The sequence below is a fragment of the Panthera leo genome, chromosome A1 (assembly GCF_018350215.1).
Source record: "Panthera leo isolate Ple1 chromosome A1, P.leo_Ple1_pat1.1, whole genome shotgun sequence".
Taxonomy (NCBI): Eukaryota; Metazoa; Chordata; class Mammalia; order Carnivora; family Felidae; genus Panthera; species Panthera leo.
In genome coordinates, this window is record NC_056679.1 from 33,770,335 (window position 1) to 33,797,916 (window position 27,582).

A 27,582-nucleotide genomic window follows, 5' to 3' on the forward strand; every position below is an offset into this window, starting at 1 on the left:
TTCTTCCAATAGTCTCTTCAAAGCAATCCAGGCTTTTAAAAACCATGCATATTAAAACTCTTCCAGCTTATTCCCATTACCCAGTTCCACAGTCACTTCCACATATTTACATATTTGTTCCAACAGCATATCACTTCTGGATACCAAAATCAGTATCAGAGGGCTGCCATAACAAGAGCAATACTAGGTGGCCTAAAATGGCAGGAATTTATTCTCTCCCAGTTCTGAAGGCCAGAAGTCCAAAATCAAGGTATAAGCAGGAATGTGCTCTCTAATGGCTCTCGAGGAGGATCTTTCTTTGCCTCTAGCTACTTTACTTCTGGTCATTGCCAGCAATCCTAGACAAAACACTCCAATCTCTACTTCCACCTTCGCATGGCATTTTCTCTACACAACTGTCTCTGTGTCTCAGTTTTCTTACAAGAACATCATACATTGGATCAGGGCCCACTCTAATCCAGTATGACTTCATCTAAAGTAATTAGATTTGCAAGGACCCTCTTTCCAAATAAGGTCATATTCTGATGTTCCCGGTGGACATATGGGGGTCAATACCCAACTCAGTGCACAGCCTATACCTGTCTTTTTTTTTTTTCCTCCAATTTCAATTAAATATATTTTTCTGAACAAAAGAATTCTATACCTTATATGACTCTGGTAATATTATTTAAAAATATATGATATACTTTGACTATATCTAAACTATGTTAGATAGTGATTGCTGAGTTTGAATTATTATCAAGGGAATGTAGAGTGCCTTTTACATAGTAAAATGGTCAGTGGATAGAAAAAAGTGCAATTTCTGGTAGGACTGAAAATTTAAGAGAATTGTGCCAAATGCAAAAAAGACAAATGAACTTGGTAACAAAATAAGAACAAATGAAGGTTGTAGACTATAAACTTTGGCAAATGTCTTTGGCAAAAACTAGATCATCTCTTCAGAATTTTAAATTGAACATAGTAACAAGGTGACTTACAGATTATTTTTTTCTGTAAACCAATGTTCTCTATTCTCTTTTCTGTGCTAATATCACAATAGACATCATTTAAACATGTGCGTGAGGCAGACTTATTTTCAGGTGTTTCCATCTGTTGTGGGAATATACTTGAAGAATAGAAGAGAAACATACACAAATTAAACACAAAGCCAGGGGAGAAAAGAAAAAAAAAAAATGAGAGTAAACATCTGCAGGGAAACAGTGTGGAAAAATGTTTGAGCTGCCTGTTATTAACTACTCAACCTGTTTTACATTGGAATCCTGCATAATTACATTCCAGGGGAGGGGCAAACAACAGATGTTGAATAAAGGTTGAAAATAAGAAAATGAGACTATTTGAAAAATAAAGCTACTTTACTCACCAACAGGCCTTTTTTTTTTTTTTTTTGGCATGACTTTTAGATAGCAATTGATTTCATATATTCACTATGCATTTAGATGCAAACAAAGCATTCTTTTTTTGTCTAAGAAACTGATCAATTATATGCCCAAGTTAGAGGTGCTTAAAAAGCAAAACAAAAATAAAAACAAAATGCAACATTTCTTTATAACAATAACATTTATTGTCATGTGTTGGATAAAAAAAGAGTTGAAATTGTTTCAGAAATATATATATTTCTTATTACTAAAATCAATACGCTTTTAACAATCAACGGTTTCTAGGGGATTGAGTAAACAGCTAAGTTTCAAACAGTTTGTTGTTTCAAGCTCCAGATAATACACATCAAAATTTCACTAGCAGCGAAAACTTTTATTAGAGCCTTGTTCTCTAGGGATATTAAAGAATAGACAGTCTGCAACTTTGATTTTGGTGGCCTGATTTTTTACATATTCTACCCACTACTACAGAAAGGTTTTTTATTTTATTTAGGATAAATGAATCCATCATCGCAGGAGTATTTTTCCCATTGACCTAGGCATTCTTATAGCTACTTTGCATTGTTTCTATCTCCTCTAAACGGAAATACGCCCCCAAAGTAATTTTCTTCCAGTCACACTAAGTTTTATGCACCTGGGGAAATACAAATGACCGTATCTGTCAGGGATTGATCAATCTAAAGGATTTTAATATAAAAATTTCAATCAATAGAGAAGGATTCATGATTCAATTGGCCCTTTTATCCCATTTGGTTTTTCTATTTGTTAACTAAAAATATTTTATTTTTCAAGCATTCCCGACTTTGCTTTCCTTTGCTATCCTCACCCTACACACCATCACAACTAGACTTCAGTCTGTTGACCTACTTCCTCCAGGTGAGCAATTTCTTCATCTGCTGGCTTTCTTCTCTGTGATCCGAATTTTACTTGTTACATGATGACACTCATAAGACTATCCACACATAAATTCGGGATGTGTAGACTTTATTCCTTTAAAGGAAAATAGAATAGTAAATAAGTAATTTATTCTATTTTATTTGCATCGCTACTTTCAATATTTCAGGGAAAGCTGTGTAAGGTTAAGGGTTGAAAAGAGAATCTACATATTCATTTATATCAGGGTTTGTTTTTTTCACATTTATAGTTCTTAAATGAGTGTAAGTGGTCCAATTCTTAATTGCTTAATGTAAAAAATCACCGCTTTTACAAATTTCACTTCAGAGTTAGTGCTAGGGAAATGCTAAGGAAGAAATTGGTGGAATAGAGAGAGGGCTGATATAGGAGAGGGGATTGGTTATTTTCCTTGAATGTTAGTTGTTGGTATAGAGCAAGGTACATCACTGTTGAATTCTGAAGAAGAAACTGTTTCACCTGAGAAATTGGGTCCACAAATTCTTCTTTCACTTTGAACAGGCAATTACATTCCAAATTAGATGTGTTATTTTATGGAAATATATTAAAGGCTTCTTTACACATTACTTTGTAAAATCAGTACACATCACCCTAATACAGATTCCTAAAGGCAGGGCGGAACCAAGTTCATGTCAATTGCAGCAGCTAGTGAAGCTCAAAATTAAAATCCCCTGAACTCGATAAATTTTGTCGATATATTTTAATTTGGAAGTATGCTCTACATGTGACTCACATAATCTAGGAAAACACATTGAAATTTGAAATAACTGGATGGATTAAGTGAAAGACAGAAAGAAGTATATATCTCAGGTGAAATTTTAGCTCATTTCATGATATTTTTCTAACTCTGGGTTGTATATAGTCCAAGTCTGAGTCATTTGAATGCTTTTGAGAGATTTCATTGGTTTCTCGGTAGTTTAATCACTACACGAGGGAAACAAGCCAATGGAGAAAATTAATATATCAAGTTGTCGCTGTGGTTGAAAAATACACATGTATGTTACAGTAATCTATTACTGTTATATTTATTTGTGTTGCTTTACTCAAGCTAAGAAAAGTGAAGAGGTTGCATTATTTTTAGATGGAAATGAATGGAAATTGGAGAGAAAATACAAGAAAAGGCCTCAAACAGTGTTGCAGTGAGGAAATTTTTACTTATTTCCAATTTGGGGAAGTAAGGTGGAAAGTTTGACAGCATGAGTGCATGTACATACACATATACTGACACATCTATATAAAATCATCCTTGTCATCCTTAAATAGTTGTGATTTCACACTTACTAAATTATAATCGATTGGGAAAAAGAGTTTTATTTATCAATTCTTATTTTCAACTTCAATGTAAGAACTAAATTTAAAGGTAAAATTTATAGCAAAAAAAGTATTTTGGCCTTTAGAATGTAAATGTCTGCACATTATTTTATGCGTCCCTAAAAATCTCTCTCTTAATCTGACACTGACACTCTGCTCATGTCCACATGCATGCTTCTGGTGAATGTACATGTGTGTGCATGTGCACACCTGTGCTTCACCATGACTGTCTATTAACTTGAAACACTGGGCCCTCTGGGAGCTATCACTGAGCATCAGGAAACCCAAAAGCTGTTGTAAGGCGGGTTAGGTCTTTATTTTATTTCCATTAAATAGTTCCAGAGGATTTTTGTCCTTAGGCAAGGCTCCTTCCATTCATTTCCATTTGGTATGGGAATGTATTTTTTCATCATGTGTACAAAGGGTGCTTATATAAGGAAATGAATGCATGCCTTTTTAGTTGTATTCCTTTGTTGATAGTTACCTGATGTATTGGAAGCTGTCATTTTAAAACGTATATTGCCTTCACTTAAAATATCAAGATAGTGAAGCTTATGAATATTTTCCATCAACATATATGCTACAATAAAAGTCTTCAATTTAAAACTCTGTTACTGGAGCTCATTGAATATAATATTTTCCTATTTTTGTACATATATATTTCTTTGATTTTTAAAATACTAGAATGATTATATGTAATATGATAATTTCATGCATGTGTGTGTTGTAAAACAATCATAATAACTTTAGCTTTTTGTTGAAATCACTGTTATCTCTCAACTATATGGTTCGTCTAGATACAACCTTTATGTTTATGGATAATAAGTAGATCAATGAGTTATATATGTTAGACTATGACCTTTTAAAATAAATGGTTAATCTTACAATGAATCATTTATATTTGAATTTTATGCAGAATTATGTGCAGATATATATGTTTTTAATCGTAAAAGCATCATTCCCAATAGATAAGAAGTTTCATTTGCCAAGTACTTCTAACTTAATAATTTTCTATTTTGCAATAATACTTACCACAGTGACCTTATTTACAATAATAATTAACTAGGTAATTTTCTGTTGTGATCATGCATGTTTTTTATCAATTCAATGAAGAAACACAAATACATATTTTATTAGAAATTTGCCAGATCAAATAGTTATATTTCATTCCATTTTGCATTGCACCTTGGGTTTTAATATTAGATAATTTTAGATCAAGGAACATAACCATCAAGTCACCTAAAAATTTAAGGTTAAAGTGACACTTTCTCAAATTCAAGTTGTTCTCTCTTTTGAGCAGACACATTGTGATCCCAAGTATATGTCCACTAGCATGTTCCACATCCTCCAATTGACCTAGGTAATAATTACAGCCTTCTAAAGGAATTTTAGGGTTCAGTTAGATGATTGCTACCATTTTCCTAAAGATTACGGAAATATTTGCTGGAACAGAAAGTATACAAATTCTACTTGTTAGAATCTAAGTTTATTGTTTTTGTTTTTTGTTTTTTTAATGACAGAACTGCCTAAATAATTTTTTGGGGCAGATTACAGAGGGTTTTGAACACGAGGCTGAGTAGTTCAGATTATAGCAGTCCCCCTTATCCACAGTTTTATTTTCCATGGTTTCAGTTACTTGAAGTGAACCTCATGGTCCAGAAACAGATGACCCTCCTCTGACATCTCGTCAGATGGTCAATAGTAGCCTATGTCACGTCATAGTGCCTACATCATTCACCTCACTTCATCTAATCATATAGGTATTCTATCACTTCACATTATTGCAAGAAGGGTACATACAATACAATTTTTATTACAGTATATTGTTACAATTGCATTATATTACTATTAGATATTGTTAATCTCTTAGTGTACCTAATTTATAAAATAAACCTTTTTAAAAACAAACTTTACTGTAGGTATGAATGTATAGGAAATAACATAGTGTATATAGGACTTGGTGCTATTCATGGCATCCACTGGGGTCTTGGACCGTATCTGTATGGGAAAGGGAGGACGACTGTATAACCTTTTTCAGGAATGACCATGGAAATTGTTAGGCAGCTCCTCAAAAATAGCTTTGGCAACACAAAGGGTCACTTCTTCTGAAATTGAGCATACATATTCTTAGGGGGGTGGAACAAATATAACATGCCTGAATTTAAAAAAGACTGTCTCAATGAATTCAATGAATTCTCCTTGTGATATCAATATGAATTTCCAATTAGATTAGATTTAGATTGCAAGTCTGAAAATAAAATAAGTTTTCATATATTTATATTTATTTCCCCGTTAATATTACTCATGGGGACTACACTTCACTTTTATCATCTGTTCTTTGCTCCAGGTATGACTGATTATCAATTAAATCATAGAAAGTACTCTCCAAGATAAGAAAGTATTTAAAACATCACTGTAGACACCTTTTGATGTTAATACTGTATTATAGATGGATAAGCCTTCATATCCTTTAAAAATACATTTTTATCTTTGCTGTGATTCAAGGATAGCCTTCTCCAATAGCTGTTGACTCTCGGTTTGGTTACATAGCAGGGTGATATAGAGGGACACATCTCCTATCTTACAATATATGAATTTCCAGACCCCTTTTCCCAATTTCTCCATTGCTTCAGTGTGCTTTAATGATTACAAAATATTAAAGCTGTTACAGAAAAATGGCTTGTCATTGCCAGTAAAATCCATTACAAGAAACACTTTTGTATATTTACTCTAGAACATAGTATTGAGTGTATTGATTTTGCTTAAATTTTCATTCTTGGGATGACCCAATCATACAGGATAAAAAACATCAGCTTCCAATAAACTTACAGCACACTAAAGGTAATAAGAACAGAATGGTTTCAGAGAAGTAATTCCAAGAACAGGCTTTATTTAAATTGTTAGTTCTCTTTCCTTTCCTACTCTTTATGTATTTTAAAACTATCTATAATATAGTAGCAATAATTGTGGTAACATGAGCAGCTTGGTAGTAGGAGTTGTTTTAATAAAATCAAGGCCAAATTGTTTCGGTTCAAACTATTGGTATATTACTCTTTTTTTTTAAATTTTTTAATTTTATTTATTTTTGAGAAAGAGCATGAGCAGGGGCGGGGCAGACAGAGAGAGAGAGAGAGAATCCCAAGCCGGCTCTGCACTGTCAGCATGGAGCACGAGGGACTTGAGCTCACTAACCGCAAGATCATGACCTGAGCTGAAACCAAGAGTCGGATGCTAATCCAACTGAGCCACCCAGGCGCCCCTCGGTGTATTAATCTAAAGTTACCTTTGGGCTACTATCAATCTGAATAGTACTTTCAGACAAACTTCATTTCACAGAAGGCATTTTTGGTGAAAAATACATATTTATTATCATTTGTGTGTGTGTATGCATGCACATCAAGAACATTTACCTTTGGTTCACTTTTAAGTTGTAATATAAGCAATATTTGGAGGAATCATTTATAGAGAAGTATAGTTTCATATATATTTCCCATTCATATATGTCCATAAATACATTTTGTATTGCGTCTTTCTTTAAAAACATTATGTTTTTAAAAATTCCTGAACTGATCTGCTCTTTTGGAACCGTGTCCAACTAATTTAAGGTAAGTGAATCGAAACTTTGGATCTATCTCTAGAGTAGAGCCCTATGAATTTTATGAAAAGCTTTCAGAGACTAGAATGTTATTGAAAATATGAGAACACAAAAATCTTTCTTAAAAAAAATTATCTTTTGGGACTCCCAAATCCTGTTGGCAGGTGTTGATCACTAAATAATAAGCTAGAGAGGATTAGTTGCATCTGAATTAACTCTGTTTTCTGAGAATGTTAAAAATGACACCCAGCTCTGTGTACTTGTCTCTAGCAATTGAAAACAAGTGCTAGAAATGAGATGAACAATGGGATTTGAACTGGTACACAGATATATATCCCAATAGAAATCAGATAGCAAGCCTGAAAGAAAAACGCTCATGAGACTATCTTCCTTGCTTCTTGCAAGGAGTTCAGCTTAACAGGCATGTTTTCATTGACCTTCCTTACAGGATTAGCACTTTGCTGGGAGGATGCCTTGAATTTTGGATGTATTCATCCATGTCATCAAAAATGGTGTCATTATCTGAGATGGGGTTAGCTAACAGAGGCAATAAAAGCATAAGAAAACATCCTCTTTAAAGATGAAGAATAGTAGCATATTTAAATAGTCTTGGGCCTGAAATTCGGAGTAGTGTTTAAGTTGTTATAATTTTAAATTTGTCCTTGTAAACCAAATGTCTTTCACTATTTCATGCCAGAGCTAGGTTTATCGCCGTATATAAATCAGGTTCTTTTTGGAAGTTGCATTAACCCTTTCAAGACTCTAAAATTACAGGGACTTATTAATGAATTCACATGTGATGATAGCTATCAGATAAAGTACAAGATATAGACGCAGCTAACTTAAACTAAAACAGAGAAACTGGCACGTTTGACACAACAATGAAGTAGAATCAAAAAAGGACAAAAGGAGAAACCCAGGAGTGAAGGAAAAAAACCTATAGATGCTGAGGTGTGGGTTTTCAGGATACTTGCTGTTTTCTTTAATTTAAAAGTATAAAGAGGTGATTATTTAAATCTAGACTTTAATTTCAATAAAGGTGTCACTGATTTAAAAAAAAACCCTAAGGGGAAATATTCTGACCTCTGTGTTTACATATATATCCCAGGCAGATTTATTTATCTTATTTTAAATTATAATAAATAAATAATATGGAACTCTATAGGTTATCAATAATAAATAGAGAACTTTAGATTTTTATATAAGCATGGTATCTAACAGACAGATATGATGTTACTTCATTTTTTTTTTTTAAAGTAGGCTCTAGGGCCAAAGTGAGGCTTGAAGTCATGACCCTGAGATCAAGAGTCACATTCTCCACTGACTGAGCCAGCCAGGTGCCCCAGATCTCATGGAACTTTAAATCCTGTATAATTCACAGTGAAAGAGAGCCATTTTGCATAACATTGTTTAGGTCCTGGGATCATTCTAAAAGCTAAGCTCACAACCTCATAAATGAATGAGGTTTTTTGTTTGTTTGTTTGTTTGTTTCAATTTTTTATTTAAATTCTAGTTTGAATGATTTTGAAATAAGTAAATTATAAGGAATAGTCTCTTCTATTGTAGATTACCAATAGTATTAGATGCCTTTTTAATTTACTCTTCTTTTACATCAATGGTAGCTTTCAGGTGTAGATATTGAACGTGTTCTGTGTACTCAAGGAATAGAGCATGAAAGAATGAAAGAATGGAACACAGTATCGGTAGTACCTTGATCCTCAAGGTGTGTAAGGATCTCATTGAGGCAAATGGATTAAAAAATAATGAGTTACGAAGCAATGCTGGTATATATAATTCAGTGGAAAAATGTGGCATTATCTTCATCCTAAACGGGAATGCTTATTTTGGACATTTTCAGGAATTTCCTGTAGAAATTTATTCTTCATATCCGGAACCAACTTTGAAAAGTTTCTGAGATTCCTCATCTACCTTATTTGTGGCCATTCTCCTTACCTTGTAAAATTATTTATTACCTCTCTCCTAGACCCCAAACATATCTTCTTTCTTCCAAACCTTTCCTCTTCTGGCGTTCTCAAAGAATCCTTTAATCTTTCAGATGTGCTCATATGCAATCTTATGGTTGGGTAATAATAATAGCAAATTAAAGAAAGAGTGAAGACAGATAAAGTAGATGTAAGAAGAGGAAATATTTTTCTAATGCAGAATTATAAAATACAGGATTTATCCTATTAATATAAAATACCAGTTGAGTCAACATGCATTAAGACTTTCTCTAGTTTATAAGGAGTAGGATGAGATGTTAGCAGAATGGGGTCACAATGGGGTCTGAATGACTACGCCAGTGAATCATGTCATGTCCTATTGTGCTCTGCTGGAGATATCCTGGTGGGGACCAAAACTCTATATATCTGTTTCCAGAAATAATGCTGATTTGAATGCTGCTTGCCCTGTGGCTCATCTCAGTTTTGTATGTTAATAAGTGCTGTCTAATACCTTTTTGATCAAGCACATATTTTAAAAATCTTCTGAGACATAGGACATTCAAATACCTATAATTTGAGGGTTCATTGTCTGCTTCATTATTTTTTGTTATTATTATTCAGAGCCTTTCTATTCTCTTTTAAATCCTAGTCAATGTTCTGTACATTAATAATTTATTTTTTGGTATTGCCACATATGTCCTTTGACTTCTAAAGTGGTCTTTTACTATCTTGTGAAATGCACAGTCCTGTGTGGTTACTGTTTCACTTTCTAACCCTTTCACCTGGATCATCCTCTTCCTGCTCTCTTTTTGTTGAAACTCATCGTCCTTTGAATTTTAGATCAAGCACTATGACTAGTACAAAGCCTTTCACAATATTGTAGTCAACACTTTTCTCTGTATTTCTGTTGCTTGACCCTCATGTAACATAGTTCAAAATGTAATTGATCAGGAGTTATTTGCCCTAGCTGATTTTAAACCTAGTTTCTAGTTTCCAGTCAGAGTAGAAATGCCTTAGTGAAGAGATAAATTCTTACAGACTGGAGAATTTTAGAAGTGGATACACATAGGTTTGTTTATGACAAACTTTTACTTGATACATTACTGTTCTACAACATTCTATTCAAGATGACTTTGCTTGAAAACCTCCAATGCCTAAGCACAAAGTTTGTGTTTGATTCGTTCTTACCTTGTGAATTCTTGAGTATAGCTTCTTCAAACTAACCACCGAACTGTACATATCTAATGCTGTCACTGAATTTGAGCTGTTATTACTCTCGTGGTGCATTTGAGTTGTATTGTTTTTCTTTGAGTTTTTCTATTGTTTTTCTTGACTCTGTCAGAGTCCCTCACTCACAAAAAAAAAAAAAAAAATGCAAACTTTGTTTCATTAGTATAGTATCAAGTTTCAGAGCCAGTTCTTATCAACATACCAGTTAAGAAAGAGATGGCCTGGGGCGTCTGAGTGTCTCAGTAGGTTAAGCGTGCAAACTTTTGGGACTTCAGCTCAGGTCATGACCTCACAGTTCGTGAGTTCATGCCCCATGTTGGGCTCTTTGCTGTCAGTGCAGAGGCTGCTTGGGATCCTCTGTCTCCCTCTCTCTCTGTCCCTCCCCCACTTGTGCTCGCGCTCTCTCTCTCTCTCTCTCTCAAAAATAAATAAACATTAAGAAAAGGAGCAAAGAAAGAAAGAGATGGCCCCATTTATCTGTGCCTTCACTTTAAGCATCTGCTGCTGCCCCAGGTGATGATGGCTGCACCTACAGATTGGGGAAGGGGGGACAGCTAAAATACGAACGTTAATTTCAGGGCAGTGCACTATGGGACACAATTATATTTGTGCTATAGGTTCCCAATGCATGGTTTAGATTCTCACTTATAAGATATTCTTGCTACTTCTATATCAGATTTCCTTATATCCTTTGGCTCTCATTCTTTAAGTTTCCGTTTAATTTAAGTTTTCTTCATCTTAGAGCATTACTATATGTGGTCAATATATATGCCAGAAAATTCACTCTGGTAGACATGTTGTTTTGTCCAAAGGGTCACAAACACTTAAAACCATCCCTGAAGGCATGCAGGTGCACTGAATAGTATGTGCAAATGCTCCCAGTGCTCCACATACCCAGCTGCAATTGGATTCGGTTGACTATGATATAGGCCAGTGGTTTCTGGTGTCTGAATGCAACCGTGGCAATACATTCGGAAGCATTGTGCAATGCAGGTGCACGCTGGGGGATTGCTGCTTCAAAGCTGCCATGGTTTGACTATTTGATAGTATTATAATAACTTCCACTTCAAAATGTGCTTTCCACCTATCAAAAGCAGCTAGAATGGCATTTCACAACTGAAGTAAAACCTGGAAGCCTGATTGGCAGTGGATCAACCTAAAAATATATGCGTTTCTCTCTCAGTGTTTTTATTACGTGAACTGTGTGCCCAAATTCTGCTTCCTGATGGCCAGTTGTTAGGACACAATGCAAGTCTCTGGACTTGTAACCTGCAGTTTATTCATGGTGTCACTGCCAACGTGTGAACAGACATCCTCACGAAATGAGCATATCAGCGTACATAACGCGATTCATGGTCCCGTTGACATTAACAAAACAAAAGAAGCTGCCTCTCTCTGTCTCAAAATAATACATAGATGTTAAAAAAATAAAAACAAACAAAAAAAACAAAAGAAGCAACAGCACATCCCACAGGTGTATTTGTGTGTTAGTTCCTTGATCAGTAAAACATTAGATCCCCGTGCACAATGCAGGGATCATACAATGAGGTAGATGAAAGATCACTCAGTGATCTTAGTGGTTGGTTCTCTGATGCCACATTTTCCCTAACTCCTTCCTTGTCTTCCCTGCACAAGGGATGTACCAACCTTATTAAAAAATTGTGCTAAAATTAAGCCTCGCAGTCATGTGAACACTGGCAGAAAAAAAAAAGCGTGTGATAAAATTGTAATATATTCTTTTTCTTTCTTATCTGACACAGAAAAAAAAGTTTTGAGACAAGTTTCCAACACTGTCTCTAGAAATAATATCGAGAGTGAAATTTTACCCCTCTTGTAGTCAGATAGACTGAAATCAGAAGGTTTATTTTTAATTAATCGGCTAGTAAATGAGACATAGAAATCATAAATGGAAATAATTTGAATGAATATAGATAAGGTGCCATTTATACAGAATGATTCACCCCATCATGATAACAAGTGTAAGGGGTTTATAGGATGGTAAAGGAAAGTCAGTGAATAATCATCAACCGCCAAAAAAAGAAAGAATTGTTTATGTTAGCAAAGTGTCAGTTCACAGGATCTTGTGAATTATGTCAACTCACTGAAAGGAAAATTTAATCACAGATTTGTTGGACTGTATTCTGATGAGGTTTCTATTTTAGCATTGATACTTTTTATCTGATACGTTAGAATATATTTGGATTAAATCGGAATTTGTTGCACTCATAAGGAAGTGTGTGTGCATGTGCGAAATTGAGTGTGTGTGCTGAAGAACAGAAAAAGACAGCGAAAACAAGCTGTTCTCATACTAGCAAAACCTTTCAGTAGGAAACTGATACACAGAAACTGCCAGTCAGAGGTCTTGGTTTGTCATTGTTTCCTGGTAGATAATCTGTGATGGCTTCCTAGTTTAGATTCCGTAGAGTTAATCTCCCAAACACCAGTGCTAGCCATAAATAGAGATGGGTCCCTGCTCTCTGCTTTTCCAGACAGCTAATTAGGTGTTATGAAAGCTTACATTGGTGAAAGAAGGTAAATTAGAAATAAAAAAAGAAAAACGAGAACAAATAAAAAATGGACTTCCATTTATAGAGTTGTCTACTTGGAAACAACTCTAATTTTAAGATGCTGCTAGAAACCACCACTCCAAGGGAAGAAAGCTATTCCTATTTAAAGCTGTTTACAAAGCAGAAATAAAGCCATTTTATTGACAGTCAAAAAGCAGAGAAAACTCTCTCTCACATGCCCTTCCCCCATGGCCACAGCATTTTAGAACTTCCTCATTGACTCCCTGATATGTGGAGTTTGGTTTTCGGATTTCTGTGACACCTTTATTTCTTCATTATAAAAAAATAAATCTAAAAAAAAAAATTAAATCTGTAGCATATCTGAAATTCTTATGGTAGAGACTATATGCATGTTTTCATACAAGTATCTGGGCTCTGGAGGCAGCAGTCACATGGAAACTGAGGGGAGGAAATCCTTTTATGTTTTCTAATATTTCCTTAAGTAGTTACAAATCAGTTGCCAAGCATCTCTCTTTGGGTAGTGTGCTATAGTGCTTTGAAGACAGGGAAGGTAAGCTTGATTCTGGTTTGTGATAAATTCCGGCCTGAGAGTGAGAGAGACTAGAATAAAGGGGTAGATGTACTCCGGAGTAGGAAATTTTATGGGGGCTGGCTTCTTGACACGTAATGAACACCACCGAGTCATGATACACAAGGATTGTTTCCCCTGACTCTTCCCAAAATAATCATGTTTAGCAAATGCGCCCTTAATCTTTATTAGTTCCTACTGGTTTAAATAGTGCTTTGGCTTCAAATTATAATCTTATACATAGTAATGTTTGGTACCTTTTACCTATCCTTGAGATGTCTCTGCACTCCTATTGATAAAGTGACATCACAATGTTTAAATCACATTGTAAACATGAAGTTATGGAAAGCTTTATGGAAGATGGCTAAAACCCAATAATTTAAGGGCAGGTAGTTTGGTGTTTTACCTAAATAATTTTTTTTTCCTTGCAGGATGTAACTTCCACAATGACAGCTCCTTTGAAGGTGTATTTTCGCACCAAACGGTTGCTTGCCTACTATCGCTAAGATTAAGTTATTAAACTGCTTAGTCTAGGTTAAAAAGAAAGCTTTCAGACATGTCAGCCAATATGAATATGCAGATTTCAGACATCTTTATGTCTAAATCAATTTGAATTATATAAAGTTCTAAAATCAGAGGTAGTCAAGTTGTTGATCCAATCACGGATTTTGCACCGATAGTTGTAGGGCAAAGGGAAAGATTAAAATGTTATTGGAGATTGATTTATACCTACCTATGTACATTATACATGTAATGCTTTATATAAAAATGTGTACATATATATGTGCGTTTTATATGTATGTATGTTATCTCCTAAATTATGAATATAGAACATTTCTGTGCATTTCATTTTTTCATCTGTATTTCTCTTCTGGCAATAACTGCTAGTAAATTTTCAGGAATACATTGGCTATACATTTCAGTTTTAAAATTTTGTTTGGACTATATCCTGGAGAAAGGTCAAATTTAACACACACACACACAGATAAAGATCTCTACGTGTGTGTGTGTGTGTGTGTGTGTGTGGCTTGTTGTGCAGCTGCATTGCAAGTACTATAATCATTTGTGTGACTTTATATCTTTTGCAAAAATATATAAATTAAGATGGAAAATTAAAATAATTAAGATGACTATGTTTAGATTCCTCTTTTTGAGAGCTTGTGTAATACTCAGATGTGTCTATAAGAGCATAGAAAATAATTCTTAATACTAAACAAGTACTTAAATTTATCAGGTTGTCACATGATCCTTCAAGGAATCATACATTTTAAAAATGTGACACTGTAAACCTTCCCTGCAGGCAGAATTGCCCAGAGTTCCAGCTGTTGGACTTCAGAATAGTTTTCTCTTTGTAATATAAGCATGCTTATCTGTCAGTTTCTCATCTGCACACCATTTGGATTATGATATTTTCTTGGCCAAGGGTGCATTTGTGAAAGGGTAATCATGTTATATTGAGGAAATCATTAAATGAGGGTAAATAATTTCTTTGTAATCTCACATTAGTCCAAAAGAAAAAAAGTGAATCTTGGACTAGGATCAATTACTTTTACTTCTACCCAGGGTCTCTGAGTTTGGTTTCTGATACAAATATCTAATCTATGCAAATAGTGGCTGTCTATATAATTTGCTTCTTTTTCAGTTCTGTTGTATATAATTTGACATATCTATTCTGGGTTCCATTTTCCCTACGGTACAGGCAGAAGTTTCATTATTTACCTTTGTAGCTCTACGTCTTGAGAAAATGCCCCACACTATTATTTTATAATAAAAATACTTAGTGTACCGAGGGGATCTTAAAAATACATAGGAGAAGGTATACATGACAGGAATCCTCCCGTACAGCTCCTCTTCCCTCCCATCTCTCTCCCTCCACTTAGCTTTCTTTCCTTCTTCTCTCCTTTTTTCTTCTTTGTTTTTCATTTTGTCCACTTTCTATGTCTATGTGGTCATCCGTTATATACTACCTATGTCTCTTTGTTTGTACCTACCTATTCATCTCTTTATTTATGTTCCTTCAGAAATAATTTCACTTTCTCATAAATTCTTTCTTATTTGACCCTTGGCAATTATAGTTCACTTTTTGCTCATGGTTTCTGCTGCTTGTATAAAAGTGTCCATTAGATTTTCTTCACTGTCTGGGAACCACTGTGATCAAAATTACAGTCTAATCAGAAGGTGAACAGCTTATAATGTATCATGATCAATACTTAGAATTTGCTCCTTAGGTTGGGACATGAAGGAGTGAAGTAAAAAGCTGCAGATTTTTCAGCTGTGAAGTGCAAACAATCATTTCATGTTGATGGTTTCAAATTCAAGGTCGATTTATACTTTCATACATCTGCATTATTCTATCTCTTTTACACCCTTTTTAAATTCATATTGAATTTATTCAGTGCTAGGCCATCCAAATTGCTTAAATTGAAGGCCAGTCAATATTGGAATATAAAACTATGTTAGCATATTTCAAAGAGAGTGCATTGGTTGTAAATGAATTTTTTAGAAGTCATGGCTCTAAAAGCTACAAAAATATTATCTAATGAAGTAGACAGTATTCTACTATATTTGTGGAGGACAAAATTGGTTGAATGAAATCATACGTATTTTCTTTCTAACACAAACAGACACAGATGTAAAGGTGATTTTTATGATTCCCATGCAGAATAGGTAGAGAAAACAGATACCTGATATGAAAATTTTCTAATATCTATTTGTTTTCAAATTTCTGTTTGACTTTAAATCCATACAGGAAGGCTTCCTAAAAAATTTATAATGCTAGATTTTTCTGCTGCTGTTTGTGTCCGTCTAACAATCTTCCAAGAAACAGATAGTATTTGAGTCTATAGGTGTGAGTACTTGAGTTCACTATTCTTGCCTGCATTACGTAATACAATTAATATATTTCATTCATTCATATGGAAATATATTTTTGAAAACACGACAAAATTAAAATACAGGCAAGCTACCTGAATACATTTTTAACATTTCACCAATATGAATGACACGTGTTATGAAAAACCACAATATTTTTATTCTGTCAAGACACTATTCTAACTTCTTTCGAGAAAAAAATTAATCTCGTAAGAAATTCTCTTATCCTAAAAGCTTTTGAGATAAATCAAGTTGTAGTTTATGTTTTCTTTTTTGGATAAGGAATTATTTATATGTTTTAAATATGAACTCAGATTTTACATATGACTTTGAACAGTAACTGTATAAATGTATCAGGGCTATTAAATATGGTGCTTTCTATTTTAAGTATCTTCCATGTGGCCTTTTTTCCCTTGCACAGGACACTATGAATTTGTAGAGATCCTCTCACATCAATTAAATGGCTGCCCCAAGGGTTGCTAAATGTGTGGGGAATTCTAGTCCCATCCCACAGAGGTGAAGTGTAAATATCCTCTCCTGGAAAAAAAAAAAGGTCCTTGATTTAAAAAGAACCGTTAAATATAAGGGGAAACAATCATTTGTAGATGAAAGTGACAACTGGGAAGAGGTAGTTCAGTTATAGTTGAAAATATTGGGGCAGTGGAATTATGCAGCTATCGTCATAATGAAGGAATTTTCTTTCATATTTTCTGTTCAGCATCTTTGAAAGAGAGGTCATTAAAGACTGCTTTATTTAGATTCTCTGTATGCCTATTGGCAAAAGAGAGAAGCAAACATTTTCACGGAAGACATTATCGTGGAAAACAGGAAATCATGAGTTGTCATTCATCTGAACTCTGTTGACTAAACCCATTTTCACCTACTTACACCAAAAAAAAAAAAAAAAAAAAAGCTGAAGTGAAGAAAACTGATTGCATGATCCATACCCATATCTAATAAAATAGGAATGTGCACTTTTTGACAAGTTTATTCATAACATATTCTGATAGAAAATTCCATTTGCTCCTCTCAGTAGGAAAGGTAGGCTTTTAAAGGAAACCTTTTATTTCATGACTGTCACCAAAATAACAATTACAAGCAAAATAGGGATAAAACATGAAAAAAAAAGCAGCTTAGGGCTTGTTATGGAAGTATGTGATCTAGTTTTTGCCCCATTATTTGATTTGAAAAATTAATCCTGGTAATCCTTTTTGAAGTTCACTGTTTCCAGGATGGGTTATACAGAACAAAGACTAACTGATATCTCCAGGAGGTTAGTTTACAGTGATGTTCTATTCCACTGAGAATGATTCTCCAATGGCCACTTTTTACTTCTTCCCAGGCTATGGGAATTCATTAATATCTAGAGAATAGACTTAAATAAAACCATTGTCTCAACCAGCAGGTTTATGCAACCATCCTGAAATGTTTTAATTATTGTTTTCTTTTCCTTTTTAATTAAGAGACCAGAGGTCAAACAAGCCCACTGAGAGCTGATCGCAGCCTCAGTAGAAATTTAAAAGCAACCCTAATGATTGGATTTGCTGTTTTCTCTTTTGTTTTGCAGAACCAGAAGAGTGCGTTAATTGCACAGATGAATGCCGAGTGCTTGGTCATTCTGACAGGTGTTGGATGCCACAGTTCCCTGCAGCCAATCAGGCTGAAAATGCAGATTACCGCACAAATCTCTTTGTACCCACAGTTGAAGCTAATGTTGAGACTGAGACTTACGAAACTGTGAATCCCACCGGGAAAAAGACTTTTTGTACATTTGGAAAAGACAAGCGAGAGCACACTATTCTCATTGCCAATGTTAAACCTTATTTAAAAGCCAAACGTGCCCTGAGCCCTCTCCTCCAAGAGGTCCCCTCAGCATCAAGCAGCCCAACGAAGGCATGCATCGAGCCTTGCACCTCAACAAAAGGCTCTCTGGATGGTTGCGAAGCGAAACCAGGAGGCCTGGCCGAAGCAAGCAGCCAGTACTTGCCCACTGACAGTCAGTATCTGTCACCCAGTAAGCAACCGAGAGACCCTCCATTCATGGCTCCCGATCAGATGGCAAGGGTCTTTGCAGATGTGCATTCTAGAGCCAGCCGGGATTCCAGCGAGATGGGTGCTGTTCTTGAACAGCTTGACCACCCCAACAGGGATCTGGGCAGAGAATCGGTGGATGCAGAGGAAGTCGTGAGAGAGATTGATAAGCTTTTGCAGGACTGCCGGGGAAATGACCCTGTGGCTGTGAGAAAGTGAGGGAAAAAAAAAAAAAAAAAAAAGCATTGGCATTTTCTTGTGTCTTCTGTTAATTTAAAAATGATCCCTCCTGGTGACAACCCATTTCACAGGGACGAAGAAAGACCCATGCTGCTTTAAGGCTTTTAGTGAACATCTGAAGTGCCCACAAGTATGTTCTTTTCACTGCTGTTTCTTTTTCAGAGATAACAATGGTTTTGTTTTGACCAAACTTATATTAGGACAGAATTAATGATGCCGAAAGAGAAAAGAAAATGAGAGAAGAAAAAGGAAAGAAGACAAAGGAGGATGAGGAGGCGAGTTACCTTTTGACAATCTGTTAGGAAGGTATGCAGCGTGAGAGTTGAAGTATTTCTGATCACTCTGAGACTGTCCTCCGTGATTTATGCTGACTTAACTGTTTACCTATAAACCCCATACAAAGCAGGGTCATAATTTGTGATCTGTGGTGGATTTCTAGCCGTCATCACAGGCTTCTACTTAAAGTCCCGAAAAGACCTTGCAGTAGTCCAAGCTACCCCAAACATTAACACATATTTGTGGTAAACATTTCTGTACAAAGTTACCTGCCACACATATAAACACAAAGGACATTCCATATCATCAGTCAAAAAAAATTAAAAAAAAAAAAAACTTGGTCATTTGTAAGACACTTCATGTCGTATAAAAGTTAAATGTAAAAAGATATAGTCCATTTTGTCCTGCACACACATAGACTAATTCACGTCATTAAAGGAGAAGAAATTTTTTTAAAAGCTTAAAATGCCTCTTCAGCATTTTAGTGTCCAACAAACATATAAATAATGATGGATATGTTTTAAATTTGACCCGAAGAATGGTTACTATTGAATGATAATATTCGGAGGGAATGAACACGATCAATATATTTCATTCGTTTCTGGACACTAAAATAGCTCAGGAAAGTGAAAATGTCTTAGACATCACAAATCACATGACCATTTAAATGTGCAAATGTAAGAAGATTCAATGTGTTTACATCAAATGACATATTTTTATTGATTTATTGCAGATTCAGTGCATATGAGCCAAATTGTTGAGTGTATAAGAGCTATATTGTGTATTTTATTAAATTAATATATAGTTGTGTTGCAAAAATATTTGGGCTTATATTGTAAATGGCAAGTGTTGCCTCGGTAGCTGTCGAACTCTATGAGTTTTGTTTTTTCCTGCTTCCTTTTCCCCATGGAATGTGGGAAGCAGTGCCTCAGAGCAAAGTCTCTTGTTTAATGTATAGTCTACCAAGTACTACAGTACATAATCTGTTCAAAATGTGTTTGAGTGAGCTGATGGAGCTAGCTGAAAGGTCAAAAAATACATCCGTCAGTCATGGTTACGTGCAAGTCCTTGTAGAAGCTTTTATTAAAGTCCCGCTAAGTCACAAGAATTACATGTGTACCAATACCTGAAACTTGTTCACGTTTTTCCAGTAACATACAGCTTCTGCCTATGTAGATATCATAACGTTGATTGGTTCTCAAAAGTATCTTACGTGGTTCAAGATGTGTGTTCCCATTATATTTCAAAACCATGAAAAATGCTTTAATGCATGTGTGGTACCAGCAAAGGTTACTTGCATTGTGTAGTGTTTTTCAAGAGGTCTGGGTCTTAGCAAACTGTTTTTTTCCTTTTTCTCAGTACTTTTCTGCCTCCTTTTATTGGCGTCCTTCGAGAACAATACACCTTCTATTCCTTCCTTTGGTTACACCTTTTCTTGTGACATTTAGCAAGTTTCAAACTTACTTCCATATGAGGCTAGGAAACCTCAAATTTCAGGAATTGGGAAAAACAAAATTAGCACTTGCAGAAGTAGCAGCAGATGGGAAAATGCCTTGATTGACATTTTCCTTCAGCGTCGAAAATTTTTGGCATTTTACAGCTTCATGACAAACAGTTTCCAGCCCATACCTTACAAAATGTGGTGCTGAGTTAAATAAAGGCTGTTTGTGCACTGGAGCAGAAAAATGCATTATTTGCAAACTGGTGGAGAATTCTGTGCCTTCTTTTCTGGCCACCAAGCCAGTGTAGAAACAGCATAAATGTCATAAAACCATTATATTAAAAACAAAAACAAAAGCAAAAACAAACAATGAACTGAATTAAGTTTTGTAATTTTAAACCTCGAAAAATTCAACTGAAAATATTTCCGTCAAATGCCGTCAAGATTTTAGACTGTACCTCGTTTGCAAAGCCGCTGTGAAAGGGAAGAGCGGACAACTCCCATCAGCCTTATTCTCTCGAGAACTGGATTTGGTTCCTAGTAACAGCCTTTCCAAAGCTCTACTCTTGGTTTTTATTATTCATAAATGTTTAAATTAGCAAAGAAGGGATCTTGTACATGTGAAACCTAATCGACTCTCTATATTTTGGACAATTTATGTATCTGAAATGTGTTGTCTCTGTTATATGATGTTATTTTTTGCCAGGAGACTACAGGTTGATTTAGCTTGATAGCTGAAATTTGATGGAAAACTAATTTCCATTTAGTCTTACCAAGTGTCGCTTCTCTCTTCCTAGACAGATAGCCGCGTAGTTCAATCTAAGGCAGTATGTAAATGAGATCAACAAAGAGAGTAGGGTTTATTTTTAAAACATTCTTAACGCTGAGTAACCAGTTGTTCAATTTATTATATGTCTGAAGACATTAAAACACTGTAAGATTTTAAGAATTGGTTGTGCCAATGTGTGAGGGATTTACCTTTAGGCTCTCTGTCACCAGTGATTTACTAGTGTTAGCTGTTTAACACATTATCTGTATTTAGTAGTGATTATTTATTTACAAGTTGGTGGTAATTTCAGCAGTCAGGACTCTAAGCTCTTATAGTTGAGTTGAGGGAATCTCACCTTTATTCATTTGGCTGGCGGCTGCCTTTATCACAGACCTCTGGTGCTCCGCTTCCGAGGAAGTCAATGAGATGCCAAAATCACCCTGCTACAGAGCAACTTGCTTTAAGGGGTGATGCATGATCCAACAGTGATGTTTCAAGGGGTTTCAGCATAATTCAGAATGTGGAAAATTTGTCTTAATTCACATCCTCCAAATACCAACCCCTCAAAAAAATCCCACACATTCAAAAAGAATAATTTGATAATACTTTGTCTTTTAGGTCCTTAAATAACTGAAGTGAAGCACAGACTAAGAATTTATAGAAATTTTTGTAAGAAAGTCAAAAAGTTCTAAAAATTGTTTACTGATGAACTAAAAAAAATCAGTAACGAAACAACCTTTTCATTAAATGTTAATGATAAAAGATCTTTTCATCAAAGTTCAAAGTAGTGAGAATCAGTGTTAGTTATACCTATACCAAAGTAAACATTAAAGAGACATATCATGCAATTTTAAAGAATGCTTTCATATTACTTCTTAACCTTACATACTTATCCTTATTGCAGTCAATATACAAAGATTGGCTCACTACTCCATGAATTAATTGAATTCCTAGTTGGGAAATTGACTCTGTTTCATTTTCCTGAGATTTTGTAAAACATGACTTCCCTTTAAAGGATTTAGGCAGTGCTCAATTTAAAAAATGACACCAGAAAAAAAGTCATGTAGTAATAGGGCAGTATGCTTTATTAGAACCAGGTTAAAAGCTGTTTGTTGCCTAATGGAGTAGAAGTTGCTGAGGTCAACAAGTAGACTGAGGTCTGGCATAATATATGCCCACTCATTATTGTCTAATTATATTCTTTTGACAACAGACAGCATTTATCACAGCATTAATTCAAATGAGAGTTTTGGCTATCAAGATGTGTTGATTTGAAACATAATTGAATGAGACCTGATTAAAGTCTGACTTTCCTGGCCCCAGTGTTTTGCAGGTTGGCTATTCCCATTCATCAGCCCCATCACTCCATAAGGTTCTTAGCTGCACCAAGCGATTGGTGAACAAGGACAACAACAAAAGCAGCATACATTGTATGGATTTATCTCAACGCTATTGTTTAATGGCTGTGTTTAATGTGACCTATCTGGAAAATGAGGACTCCGAATAAAAAGCTATTACTAATAGCGGTGTTGCCTTCCCTTGAATTCATTAACACAGAGGTGATGTGTTATACCCTGTGTACCACAGGGACACTGATCGTGATTATGTTGGAAAGCAACTGTGGTATCACAACTGTTTTTGCCAGGTATTTGTTTGCCGGTAAAATAAGATTTTTGAAAAATGTCTTTGACAGTAATCTCACTGGGTTCTCGACAGGAATGGGTTAACCGTCTTTCAGATAACTTTGATACTTTGGCTAGTCAGATGGTTACCACAGAGTCATAGCCTAGATGCTTGTGGCTTCTAATTTTTACAGTTGGTTTGAAATTAATTTGGGGCAAGAACCGAAAGGATTTCAGAAAAAGTCCCTTTTAAAAACCATCTCATAATCTCACATGATGGGTGAAAACACATATTTATAAATAGCATTTTAAAGTCAATATATTCTTACCATGGCATTGTAAAATAAGAAGCCTCTCTTTCTACTCATTCAACAAACATCGACTGAGTTCCTACAGTGTGTCTGCCCTGGGCTACTATGCCCCAGAAGCAGACAGTAAACGAAGGAGTGGCCCCTGGGTCACAGTCTTGTGAGTTAAAACAAATGGGTAAGTTCTAATGCACCTTGCTCTTTATAACTTGGATGTAGTAGTTTGCATTTTTCCCTAGTTTCTCCACATATCCCTTATTTCTACCATCTCATTCTCTGTGAATGACATCTCCTAAATTAAAAAGAAAAACACAATAATCTGCCCAATTGGATTTTTCTTTTAATTTTCTTCTGACAGTGTAATACATATCAAGAAGGGTGCACAGCTTGTCCACATCTCAGAAGATCTTTATGGTTTTAGGCTTATTGGGATAGACTGAATGGCTTACCTATTCTTTCTTTTGCTCATTTATTTGTTCAATTCTCTGTTTCTTTCATTGAGCACCACTGAAGTGTTATACAAGGACCCTAAGTTACAAAGAACGAAGCCAATTACAATATGTTGCCTTCAGGGTACTTGTACTTTGTGCCTAGGTGGCATAGACTACCATAGGAATTGACCTTATGTTGCCTTGACATTACCTTTTCATAATGACAATCATTTCTCTTTTAACGAATAACAGAATCCCTACGCCTACCATGCCGTTCATTGTTTTCAAGTGTGAGCGGAGAGCAACCTGTCAGTTGACTCACCAATCTAACCAGGGTTGAGGGACCAGAGTCATTCAGATGAAGAATCCTGTCTGGCTATATGCTGCAATCAGAAGAGAGTCAGGAATGGGGCACATATTATAGGCTTCTTCCATCCCGCTAAAGTATCAAGTCCTCAAACTGTTATGCTTTTTAAAATAAATGTGCCCACAAAATACAATTATTTGACAATTGTTGAGAACAATGCTTTGTAGGATATAAAGAGAATGAATTCTTAAAGGTCACTATAGCATCAATATAGCACACAGAAATTGATCAGCGAGTTAATAGACCATCCTCAAACTCTTTATTACATGCTTTGGGAGATGCTTGCACATGGTTCACCAATCCTTTTCTGTTAATTTTAGACACGAATAGTACTGAATATCCCATTGGACATTAGGGATTATATTCTCAGTATTCTCAAAAGAGGGTGCAGCTTCTTCTACTGTTTCAGAGAGAATAATCAAATACTTCAGAGAGTTATCAAAAAGTAACTTTAGGGGCACCTGGGTGGCTCAGACAGTTAAGCATCCTACTCTTGGTTTTGGCTCTGGTCATGATCTCGCAGTTTGTGGGTTCAAGCCCCACATTGGGCTCTGTGCTGAGTGCAGAGGCTGCTTGGGATTCTCTCTCACTCTCTCTCTGCGCCTTCTGCTCTCTCTCTCTCTCAAAATAAATAAATAAAATTTGAAAAAAAAACTTCATTTATTAAAACTACTTTAAGTGGTAATGAGTATCTTACAAGGACTAATTAAGAAAGGGAGGATTTCAGTGATGTTTTACAAATTTTGTATCATAGAAGTTGACTTCTCACTCATTCGGTCAAGATATGCATTCCCCTTTTTGTCTAACAAGTAAAAGATTTCACTTTGAGAGGAATGTTTCCCTCAAACTTTCCTTCCTCAAACATTCGCTCCCTTTTTTTTCTTATACATATTACATTACCTATAGCATTTTTATCAACTACATTGTGATTATGACTTATATTTTAAAATCCACTTCCTGAAGTTATGTTACTCAGTCAAATTATTTCATAATATTTTCAAAGATTGCTAAAAACAAACAAAACCAAGTTTGGAACTCTCATTGTTTACCTTATACAGATTATCATTATATTTTGATTAAAATATTGGTATTCAGCACTACTTATGTGAAAATCACGCTTGCTTTCCTAAGGGTTTACAGGATCGGGCAAGGCAAATAAAAGAATAATTACACAAGCCTGAATTAATACTGATAAATTCTGTTTCCAATTCACAGAGCACTTTCACAAATCTATAGGACATTAAGGAATTAAGGATTCTGTAACTCAGAATGGTAAAAGGACTTATCCAATGGCAATTCGCTCAGAGGCTTAAACCCACACTGAAACCAAAAGTACAGTTCTGCTGTTCCAGATTTTGTGCATGCTGCAATCCTGCCCTATCTAACATCTTTCCTCTTTAGGTTATTGTCTGAAAAAATTAAATTATGCCGGCAATATGCCTTCTCCTTTAAATTGGCAGTCATATAATTTTGATAGGGTCTATGTTAATAGTTCATAATAGTATTAAATAATTTGAAAAGTAGGGAGTAGGGATTATAGTCTCCAAGAAAACAAAAAGATATCATAAAAATCATGCCTCTCTTAATATTGCTCTCAAGTTTTTGTTACTGTCTGAAAAAAGGTTTCATAACATTGGTGGTATGTTCTCCAAAATATTCTGGAGAAATATGCAATATTAATTTTTCTCGAACTTGGTAGTCTCACCTAGAAACAATCATAGAGGCTTTACTGCATTCCTTTGTATCATGAAGTTTTGTATATGCTAAGCCAATAAGATTACTTATTGGTTTCTTATAAATAATTCCATAAACTAGTAATCTTGACGTGACATTTTTAATACAACACCCACGAATATGGAAAAAGCCAGTATCACAAAACAAAGGTGAGCAGGAATTTAAGCGGTAACAGTATGGCAAAGCGATGAACACATATTTTTTTTTATTTATGACTTGCCACATCCGCATTCAATAGAATATTGTATCATTGGTTTCTTCGATGACCAGATGAAAAAGTGAGATTGCAATTGCTAAAGGAGTCATTTTCAGGCTGGTTAATCGAAAGTGAAGTTGTTCTGATTCTGCCTGGATTATCTTATCAAAATGTTTCATATCTCTCTTTACAATTTACAGAAAACCAGCTTTATTCTCAAGAGGTCCAGAAATAAATTTTTATTTTATTTATTTTATTTTTTAATGTTTATTATTTGAGAGAGAGAAAGCAGGGGAAGGGCAGAGAAAGAGAGGGACAGAAGATCCAAAACAGACTGTTGAGAGCAGAGAGCCCGATGTGGGGCTCAAACTCAGGAGCCATGAGATCATGACCTGAGCTGAAGTCAGATGCTCAACCGACTGAGCCACCCACATGCCTAGAGAAATAAATTTTAACATCTCTTTACCACTAATCAGCTATTTTACGTTTTGAAAATCTAAATTCAAATACATGGGATGTAATATTCATTGGTTTTATTGATCTGAATATCTCGGTATTGCCTCTTTAGCGTTATTAAAACACATTTTCATACTATTCTTTCTTGCATTGCAGTTGAGAGACTACATCTTTAAGGTAATAATTTGCTTTGAGATAAGATTGTTAAGCTTTCATCCTCTCCTTTTTAAAATTAGATTTTTGTCTATATTTGTAGTATCAAACATTCAATATTAATCTGCTGTCTTACATGTGATCGTTCGCTTATTTTCATCATAACTTCGTAATTTTCTCTCAATCTATTATTTAGTCTTTTTCATCTATTTTCCATTAAATGTATGTATATACATCTCCATGGCTATGGACCAATTATGGAGGTAGTGATGTCTCCCCCAATAACTACTTCAAGTAGAATGTGTCCAAGCTGCTTTTATTAACCTATAAGAAAACTGATAATATTTTTTAGATGCAACTTACATGGAGTGTTAAAATTGACAAAATGCAAAATGCATACTAAAATATAACAGAAGTATGAACAGGATGCAGAATCTTACTTAAAAATCTTTATGCAAGACTGCCAAGCTATTTCATTGAAAGGTTGACAAAGAGATAGAAAGTGAATAATCTTATGCTATTATTATTAATTCCTATACGTTATGAAATCCTCATTTTAACATCTCATGTGAAATGTTTGGCTTTGACTGAAGATAAGAAAAGACCGTTACCTCTGAGATTATATGCCTATGATTTCTCAATCTGCATTTATTCCCCACTTACCTCTGATATTTAACTATTATACATATTTCATCATTTCTTTCATTTTGGATAAGTACTAGAATTTACTTTCTGTTCAATGTCCAAGAGGAGGAAAGGAAATAAATGAATTGGTCAAATGTGGCTTCTCTGGTGATTTTCCGCCTTAGAATGTGACATCCCAATTCAATTCAACACTGATTTGCGGAGCATGTATTGTGTTTTCGAATACAATCGAGCATACAGATACTAACAAAGGATAGTCTCTGCCTCTATGGAATTTAAGATATACTAGGAAATGAAGATATTTACACAAATACAGATTTTAGTTGGTAAACGAGTGAGGTCAGGGGAAGGAATCAGAGAAGCTTCTTGGAGAGAACAGCATTTGAATTGAGCATTTAAGGGGCACCTGGGTGGCTCAGTTGGTTGCACATCTGACTTCAGCTCAGGTCATGATCTCGTGAATTCAAGCCCCGTGAGGGGCTCTCTGCTGACAGCTCAAAGCCTGGGGCTTGCTTCAGATTCTGTAACTCTGTCTCTCTCTGCTGTTCCACTCTGTCTCTCTCTCTCTCTCTCAAAAAT

The 27,582-nt window shown here is 35.1% G+C and overlaps 1 protein-coding gene across 4 annotated transcripts in view; it reads left to right on the plus strand.

Annotated features, from left to right (window-relative positions):
• PCDH17 (protocadherin 17) overlaps positions 1–22,614 on the plus strand; it is a 98,736-nt gene extending 76,122 nt beyond the window's left edge. For 2 of the 4 annotated variants that reach the window (XM_042927383.1, XM_042927390.1), the window contains 2 exons: positions 17,902–18,911; positions 22,415–22,614. In XM_042927383.1, the coding sequence (XP_042783317.1) occupies positions 17,902–18,584 (683 nt within the window). In that variant the 3' untranslated portion in view covers positions 18,585–18,911; positions 22,415–22,614. Of the gene's footprint in view, positions 1–2,168; positions 2,322–17,901 lie in introns of those variants that run through there. The other 2 variants (XM_042927399.1, XM_042927405.1) reach the window with 2 other exon arrangements.
• Positions 22,615–27,582: the final 4,968 nt, after the last annotated feature.